The sequence below is a fragment of the Macaca mulatta genome, chromosome 7 (genome assembly GCF_049350105.2).
Source record: "Macaca mulatta isolate MMU2019108-1 chromosome 7, T2T-MMU8v2.0, whole genome shotgun sequence".
NCBI classification, from domain to species: Eukaryota; Metazoa; Chordata; class Mammalia; order Primates; family Cercopithecidae; genus Macaca; species Macaca mulatta.
The window spans coordinates 52814461-52823802 of record NC_133412.1 but is presented as its reverse complement, the minus strand read 5'-3'; the positions used below and the strand labels follow the sequence as shown (position 1 = coordinate 52823802).

Below are 9342 nucleotides of genomic sequence, written 5' to 3'. Positions count from 1 at the left end.
CCTTGATGGCCAGGTTCAAGTCCCAACTCAGGTCCCAAAGCTGATGGACCCAGGAACCCTCGTTCCTAAAACGATGAAATGACATCAGAGGGCGAGCAGCCCTAAAAGAAGCAGGCTCAGCTCTGGTGGAGGACTGCTGGATGATCCTGGCACTTCTCTCTCCCGGAGCACGTTCTGCAGAGCAGGCGCTTTCCTAGTTCTCCCAAGGCCTCTGGCCTCACCTGTCACTCCTGTCCTCTGGCCGGGAATCAGTTTGGACTTCTTCCCAAACTTGGTCTACAGGGAAGTGAAGGGGCCGTTTCCTGTCCCACTTTTGAGAGTTCGCTTTAGAAACATAAAATTGGAAGGTGTCAGATTGATAGGCAGTTGGGAAGGACTCCGGCCACGCCTCTGGCTCCGCAGACCCTCCAGGCAGCCGAGACCCCTGAATCCCCGGCAGAGCGAAGATGTGGACGGAAGCCAAAAGCCCACCCGCCGCACTACTGTGGGCAGGGCAGGGCGGGAGGGCCAGAGCGGATATCGGTGACGTCATAGGGTCACGCCCCTCGGGGAGGGCACCGCGCCTGCGCCAGAACCGCTGCCTCGCTCCCGGAAGTGGAGGGTCTACACGAAGCGCCGCTGGGTCTGGGTGCCCGGAGGCAGCAGCGTTCGCGGAGTTCGCCCGCCGGCCTCCGATCGCCATGTCGGCTTTCGACACCAACCCCTTCGCGGACCCAGTGGATGTAAATCCCTTCCAGGTAAAGCCCGCCTCCTGCCACCCAGCTCTCAGATTTCCCTAGGGCCCACGGCCGCCGCCCGGGCCTCTTTTCGCCAGAGCCGGGAGACGTGGCGTAGGAGGGACGGGTCATCTGCCCAATGGGAGAGCGGGCTTTGAGGCCTGGCCTATCGTAACTCGTGGGGGGCGCGACTAGCAACAGGTGGAACTGCAGAGGAGGCGGGGCGCTGAGGTCTTGGAGAGAGTGGGGTCTTCTAGCACCCGGAGACTGGGCTGTGCTAGTGAAGGGGACTGGAGCAGGCACCGTCAGACCCTTAGGGAAGTCCCCTAGCGTCAGGGGGAAGCGAAATGTGGCTATCACATTCCCTCATTCTTGGATAGACACCTGTCCTGAGTCACCTTAGAAGAGGGGGTGACAGCAATATATGAGGAGGTGGTGAAGCCTGTGGTGGGGTGGAAAAATGTGGGAAAAGCCCAGGACACCTGCCACCGCTCCACCACCTGCCAAACTAGTGTATACAGTACAGGAGAGCCCCTGAGATTTGTCAGGGAAAGAAGGCTGGGAGAGGGTGGGAAGGTAGCCCAAGTTGAAAAATGTCCTTGATAAGAATTCCGCATTTTGGCCATGGGTCTAGTTTGGAGTGGATTTTGACCAGATAGGAGAGTCTGGATTAGGGAGGGAGGAGAGGTGCGCGGGGCTCTGAAAAAGTCTGGACCAGGGAACGTTTATCTGATGGACCTATGTGTGGTGGCAACATAGTTGAGATGCACTGACCTGTGAGCTGGCCTGACTTTTTTTTTTTTTGAGACGGAGTCTCGCTCTGTCGCCCAGGCTGGAGTGCAGTGGCGCGATCTCGGCTCACTGAAAGCTCTGCCTCCCGGGTTCACACCATTCTCCTGCCTCAGCCTCCCAAGTAACTGGGACTACAGGCGCCCGCCACCACGCCCGGCTAATTTTTTGTATTTTTAGTAGAGATGGGATTTCTTTTCTTTTTTTTTTTTTTTGAGACGGAGTCTCGCTCTGTTGCCCAGGCTGGAGTGCAGTGGCTGGATCTCAGCTCACTGCAAGCTCCGCCTCCCAGGTTCACACCATTCTCCTGCCTCAGCCTCCCGAGTAACTGGGATTACAGGTGCCCGCCACCTCACCCGGCTAATTTTTTTTGTATTTTGAGTAGAGACGGGGTTTCACCGTGTTAGCCAGGATGGTCTCGATCTCCTGACCTTGTGATCCGCCAGTCTCGGCCTCCCAAAGTGCTGGGATTACAGGCTTGAGCCACCGCACCCGGCCTAGAGATGGGGTTTCACTGTGTTAGTCAGGATGGTCTCCATCTCCTGACCTTGTGATCCGCCCGCCTCGGCCTCTCAAAGTGCTGGGATTACAGACGTGAGCCACCATTTTTTTTTTTTTTTTTTTTTTTTTTTGAGACAGAGTTTCGCTCTTGTTGCCAGGCTGGAGTGTAATGGCGCGATCTTGGCTCACTGCAACCTCTGCCTCCTGGGTTCAAGCGATTCTCCTGCCTCAGCCTCCTGAGTAGCTGGGATTACAGGCATGCACCACCACGCCGGGCTAATTTTGTATTTTTAGTAGAGATGGGGTTTCTCCACGTTGGTCAGGCTGGTCTCGAACTCCCGACCTCAGGTGATCCGCCTGCCTTGGCCTCCCAAAGTGATGGGATTACAGGCGTGAGCCACCGCGCCTGGCCCTCTTTCTTTCATTTTTAAGACAGGGTCTCACTCTGTTGCCCAGGCTGTATCGCAGTGGAGGTCATGGCAGCCTTGACCTCCAGGATTCAAATAATCTTCCCACCTCAGTCTCCTGAGTAGCTGGGACTACACGCATGTGCCACTGGGCCTTACTCCTTTTAAAAAAAATTTTTGTAGAGAAGGGGTCTCACTGTGTTGCCCAAGCTGGTCTCGAAATCCTGGTCTCAAGCAATCCCCCGGCGCCAGCCTCTCAAAGTGCTGTGATTACAGGCATGAGCCACAGGACAGTCTTCCTACTTAAAGCCCACACCTTTCTGCCTTTGAGCTGAGAGCACAGGGATGATCTTTTTCTACCATGAGGGGCTGAACTGTTAGCTCCAGAGCTCCTATGCCTCTTGTTTCACATCTGCTCAAAACCTGTTCTAGGGAAGCTTGTTTGTGCTGACTGGTGAATGATGAGCCCTGATGTTCTGCTCTGTCAGGATGTCATCGGCACGTTAATTCACCCTGCTTGTCCTTTATTTTGGTCACTGGCAGCTTTTAAGTTTCCTGCAGGTGTCAGAGAAGTCCTTGAAGTAATCCTTCCTGCCATTCACAGCATGAGTTTTCCCACTTTGAATTGCTTCAAGGGTCAGAGCAAAATCAAAGGAGACTTGAACTAAATAATTATACGCTGTTAGGAGAGTGAAAATGTTTCGCTTCTTTCTTGGTCTCAAGGTGTCTTAGCCAACAGGAGGCCTCAGGGCAAATTCTGATAGCTTGTTCCTTAGAACATCAGGAAATTCTGAACATTCCTCTTGTAGCTTAATGTTTCTTGACAGAGCCTTTGCAAGGACCTTGTCTCTTATGTAAGGCAAACGGTCATCTCTATTCATTGAATAAAGAAAGATTTGCATTTTTTTTCCTGCCAATGTCTTCTGGTAACAGACTTTAATTACAAAACTGCTGTATACTGGGGTTTGGGTTTTAGTAGGATCTTGTAGCCTTATGGTATATGCCATATGTGATGATTTTCCATTTTTTATGTGTTTTTTTTGGTCCTGTCAGAATCAGAAATAAAAAGTCTGATGCTGTCTGACAGAGAGGAAGTCAGTTGTCTAAAGATGCAGAGAGCTTTGCTCTAGTGCTAGCAGAGGGCAAGATAGTTCTACCCTGTATTAATAGCTGCTTGGCAGTCTTAAACCTCATCTCTGGCTCCAAAAATGACTGTGCAAACTGTGGTAGAAGTAACTTCTGCATTCTAGCAAGACAGTCTGTCCATCAGGAAGCCCCAGGAAATGGCATGACAGGAAGCAGCTGTGGTCCTGTCAGCCACATCTGGTGGGGAGTCCTGGGTGGGAAGGAGAGAGCTGGCTGGCTGGCTGCGATTTGCTCCTCCTCATCCTGGGCTGGGCTTTTCCTCTTGGCACACAGTGGTATGGGGAGAAACAGCTTTGGATGTGAGGCCTCTGAGTCTTCTCCTGGTCAGAGCTACCTGCCCTTTCCTTGAGATGGTGGTGTCTGCTTACCCGCCCTTTCCTTGAGATGGTGGTGTCTGCATTCCCAGGGCTGGGATGTTGGGAGATGCAGCCCTTGGGTGCCTGGGTGTGAGCCCAGCTTCATTTACTCAGGGTGTTGGCACCAAGCTCAGGAGAGAGCAGGTGGAAAAGCGATAGACTCAGAAACTGTCACACCTAGTCACACTCCAGAACAGTCGTTTTTATTTCCGTCATGCAGTGTAATGGTGGATTGCAAAAATATACCTGGTGTTTAGAGTCCATGGTTGACTGTTAGAGCTGAGAACATTCTTAGAACTCTATTCTAACCTCTTCAGTTTAGAGATGAGGAAACCAAGACCTCAATGAGGATGGTATGTGCCAGAGTCATCAGCTATTTAGCAGCTGGAAGGGGCTGACCTGGGTCTCATTCCCAGGACAGGGCTGTTTTAAAGGTTTTGAAGCTCAGACATTGGTGTTAAACTGCACTGGGGCTATTTTAGGCTGGCTAAGGAAAGAATGGAATGTAGCATCATCATGTTGTCACCATTCTTGAGAGTACTGGGAGTGGTGAAAGTAACAAATTAGTATTAGCTAAGCTACCTTTTTTCTCCAGTGTGAGGGGATGGAATAATACAGATCTTGTGCTTTTGTTTTTTAAATGTTTTATTTTTTATTATTGTTTGTTTGTTTTATTTTATTTTTTCCACTGGAGAAAATTCTTGGGCTTTTTAAGACAGTTCTTTAAAGCAATGCCAGTCCTGAAAGGTGCTCAGGGTTCCGTGGTCAAATAGGTTTGGGTTTGCTACCTATTTCATTTTTGTTTCTTTATTTTTTTTGAGATGGTGTTTCACTCTTTTCGCCCAGGCTGGAGTGCAATGGTGCGATCTTGGCTCACTGCAACCTCCACATCCTGGGTTCAAGCGATTCTCCTGCCTCAGCCTCCCAACTAGGTGGGATTACAGGCACCCACCACCACACTCAGAATTTTTGTATTTTTACTAGAGACAGGGTTTCACCATGTTGGCCAGGCTGGTCACGAACTCCTGACCTCAGGTGATCCACCCGCCTCAGCCTCCCAAGGTGCTAGGATTACAGGCATGAGCCACTGTGCCCAGCCTATTTGTTTTTTCAAAGATTCACAATGATTGGCCAGGCACGGTGGCTCATGCCTGTAATCTCAGCACTTTGGGAGGCCAGGGCAGGTGGATCACTTGAGGTCATGAGTTTGAGAATGGCCTGGGCAACATGGCGAAACCCCATCTCTACAAAAAATACAAAAAATTAGCCGGATGTGGTGGCATGCACTTGTGGGCTCAGCTACTCGGGAGGCTGCGACAGGGGGATCACTTGAGCCTGGGAGGTGGAGGTTGCAGTGAGCTGAGGAGTGCCATTGCATGCCAGCCTGGGTAATAGAGTGAAACTCTGTCTCAAACAAAGAAACCAAAATAAAGATTCACAAGGCTTGTTAGTTTGTTGAAGACTCTGAGAAATCCTACAAAAAGACATTGGCTCAGCTTTATTTGACCCAACATTTCTCACAGTTATTCGACCATGGAATCTGTTTTCTGCTCACTCGTTATATCCTTTGAAACTCCAGTGCACCATTTAGTTGACTTCCTCATCCAAGGTTCTTTATTAAGTGCCTGCTTCCACCCTGCACTGTGGGCGTGGGCTTTTATGACCTCTTCCTTGCATGTGGTTATAATTGGGATGATTAGAAAACTTCCTGCACAGAAAGAGCTGTGAATGGGAAGTTAAGATATGAGTGTGCCACAGGGGTTTGCCCACCTCCTAGGAGGAAGCAGGAAACTGCAAGCCAAGTGTTGTTGATTTCACAGCCTCCACTGGCACACCCTAATTCCTCTGTTGGTTATGGTGGCTGCTCTGTACCCTCTGAGTATTTCGGTCTCTGCTTCCGAATGATCCAGGGTGTCTGCTCCCAAAAGTTTCTCACTAAGTCTTGTCAGGTGATGAAGGGGTGGAAAGCTAAAGGGAGGCATTGTACCATCCATTTTTCAGCAGTCCACTAGAAATCAGACCACCCAGGCAAGTGCTAGGGCTGCTTTCCCACTTGGCACTTTTGCCAGATTATCCCAGGCAGACAGCATTGATCTCAAGGAGAGGAAGTGGAATAGGTGGTGGCATTGAACAGAGAAAACCTTTCAGTATTTGTAAGTTGCCAAGTCACACAATATCACTTTCACACATTGCCTCCTTGCAGTTAAAAGATAATCTCGGTGTTGTGGCTGCCTCCCAAGGATTTGAAATACTTCTCTCCTGTGGGAGGAGAAAGTGGCAGCAGAAACGTGATTTGGGTGTGAACAAAAGTTACTTGAATTTCCCTGTGCAGACACTGGGACCTTCGCAGAGAGGGTCGGTCCCAGCTTGACTGTAACTTTGGGAATCCTTGGAACCACCAGATGGACCTGGTAGAACTTTACTGTGTAACAGCTCATTGTCTCAAGAAATTTGAAAATGGCAAGGTTCTTACAGCTTCACTGTGACTGCAGACAGCTGCCCAGACTGGAGGATTCCTGCCTTTATTGTTGGCACCTGGAGCCAGGCTGGGTGTTAAAACTTGGGTTAGAGAGACAGATGAACTTTGACTCTTAAGTCTTCTTGGAAACACTTGGGGTAGGATAATCTTGTGTTCAGAGAAATGGTAATATTTAACTAGGACAAACAAGGGGTACTTGCTACTCATTGAGAGAAGAGTGCTGTGCACATTTGCAAGCTGTGACCCATCCAGCAAGTGCTGCTTTGAGATGTTCACGTTAGTGCACATCACTAAGGTTGTGCTGCTCCGCAGGCCTGTGCAGGAGACCATGGTAAATGAGCATAGTATGTGGTCAATGGCTTCTGGCAGGAGAGCTAAGAAATACTCACTGAGGCTGGGGAGCGGTGGCTCATGCCTGTAATCCCAGCACTTTGGGAGGCTGAGGCGGGCGGATCATAAGGTCAGGAGTTCAAGACCAGCCTGACCAATATGGTGAAACCCCATCTCTACTAAAAATACAAAAGTTAGCCAGGCATAGTGGCGGGCGCCTGTAGTTCCAGCTACTTGGGAGGCTGAGGCAGGAGAATCACTTGAACCCGGGGGACAGAGGTTGCAGTGAGCCAAGATTACACCACTGCACTCCAGCCTGTGCGACAGAGCGAGACTCCATCTCAAAAAAAAAAAAAAAGAAAGAAAGAAAAAAAGTGCTCACTGAGAGTGACAGCACATCACAAGTGGGATCAAGGCAGTGTCCAAAGGAGCTGGGAGGGCTCTCAGGAGGAAGGGCAGAGCCCTATGGCACAGAGGGCTTGGGCTGAAAGCAGAAAGCCTGGCAGATGGGAAAACAGGGTTATTCATTTATTTTTTGAGACGGAGTCTCACTCTGTCACCCAGGCTGGAGTGCAGTGGCGCGATCTCAGATCACTGCAACCTTTGCCTCCTGGGTTCATGAGATTCTCCTGCCTTAGCCTCCTGAGTAGCTGGGATTACAAGTGTGCACCAGCATGCCTGGCTAATTTTTGTATTTTTAGTAGAGATGGGATTTCACCACGTTGGTTAGGCTGGTCTCAAACTCCTGATCTCAGGTGATTCACCCACCTCGGCCTCCCGGAATGCTAGGATTACAAGTGTGAGCCACCACGTCTGGCCAGAAAACAGTATTTTTGGGTGAAGGACTGCCAAGAACCAAAAGTCACTCCTGCTTGCTTTCATCCCTGCACTCCTGTGTCGACCCTCACCCCTGCACCCTGAGGCACATCCTCACTCTTAGATCTTATGGTCTCTTGGAGAGTCATGAGCCTGGAATGCGTCTGCTGCTTGTGACTGACATGCTTGTTTGGCCAGTCTCTTGAAATTCTCTCCATCCTTGGCCTCTTTTATCCTGGTAATTCTCACCTTCCTCAGCCTGTTTTCACTTCCTGTCTTGTACGTTTAGGAGTATTCCAGAGTTCTTTTTTTGTTTTTATTCATGCTATTGGAAGTTCAGAAGTTAAACTTTCTCTTTCTTTCTTTTTTTTTCCTTTTCTTTTGAGACGGAGTCTCGCTCTGTCACCCAGGCTGGAGTGCAGTGGCACGATCTCCGCTCACTGCAAGCTCCGCCTCCTGGGTTCACACCATTCTCCTGCCTCAGCCTCCCAAGTAGCTGAGACTACAGGCGCCTGCCAACACGCCCACCTAATTTTTTGTATTTTTAGTAGAGACGGGGTTTCACCGTGTTAGCCAGGATGGTCTCGATCTCTTGACCTCGTGATCTGCCCGCCTCGGCCTCCCAAAGTGCCAGGATTACAGGCGTGAGCCACACACCCGCTTTTCTTTTTTTTTTTTTTGAGTCAGAGTCTCACTGTGTTGCCCAGGCTGAAGTGCAGTGGCACAATCATGGCTCACTGCAGCCTCCATCTCCCAGGCTCCAGCAATCCTCCCATCTCAGCCTCACAAGTAGCTGGGACTACAGGCAAACACCATCATGCCTGGCTTTTTTTTTTTTTTTTTTTTTTGGAGAGATGAGGTCTCACTTTGTTGCCCAGGGTAGTCCTGAACTCCTGGACTCAAACAATCCTGCCTCACCCTCCCAAAGTGCTGGGATTACCCTGTTCTCACTTTATACCTTCATTTCTATGGCTTCAGAATAGCATCCACATTCCAGCGATTCCAGGTCTAGATCTCTAGTTCTCAGCTTCCTCCTGAGCCTCAAGCCACTATTTCCAACTCACACCTGCGCCTTCCCAATCCTTCCAACCAGAAATATTCCACAGCTATCTCCAACCTGACTCAATATCTTCTCAGATCCTCTCTCTACCCCACCACACCCACCCTTGAAAAACCTGTTCCTCCTCTCCCACAATCACTTATTTTGGGCACTCCTTTCTTTCTTTTTTTTTTTTTTGAGACAGAGTCTTGCTCTGTCGCCCAGGCTGGAGTACAGTGGCACTATCTTGGCTCACTGCAACCTCTGCCCCCCCGGTTTAAGCGATTCTCCTGCCTTACGAGTAGTGGGGAATACAGGCTCATGCCGCCATACCTGGCTAATTTTCATTTTTGTTTTTGTTTTTTTTTGAGACGGCGTCTCGCTCTGTTGCCCAGGCTGGAGTGCAGTGGCACGATCTCCGCTCACCACAAGCTCTGCCTCCCGGGTTCATGACATTCTCCTGCCTCAGCCTCCCAAGTAACTGGGACTACAGGCGCCCACCACCATGTCCAGCTAATTTTTTGTATTCTTCGTAGAGACGGGGTTTCACCGTGTTAGCCAGGATGGTCTCGATCTCCTGACCTCGTGATCTGCCCACCTCAGCCTTCCAAAGTGCTGAGATTACAGGCGTGAGCTACCGCGCCTGGCCATGCCCGGCTACTTTTTGTATTTTCAGTAGAGACGAGGTTTCATTATGTTGGCCAGGCTAGTCTCAAACTCCTGACCTCAGGTGATCCACCTGCCTTGGCCTCCCAAAGTGCTG

The 9342-nt window shown here is 50.1% G+C and overlaps 1 protein-coding gene across 3 annotated transcripts in view; it reads left to right on the top strand.

The window, feature by feature from the left end:
• The first annotated feature begins 570 nt into the window (after positions 1-570).
• Positions 571-9342, top strand: part of SCAMP2 (secretory carrier membrane protein 2) — a 32359-nt gene continuing 23587 nt past the window's right edge. For 2 of the 3 annotated variants that reach the window (XM_077938283.1, XM_028850395.2), the window contains exon 1: positions 571-737. In XM_077938283.1, the coding sequence (XP_077794409.1) occupies positions 681-737 (57 nt within the window). In that variant the 5' untranslated portion in view covers positions 571-680. 3 annotated transcript variants of the gene reach the window in all.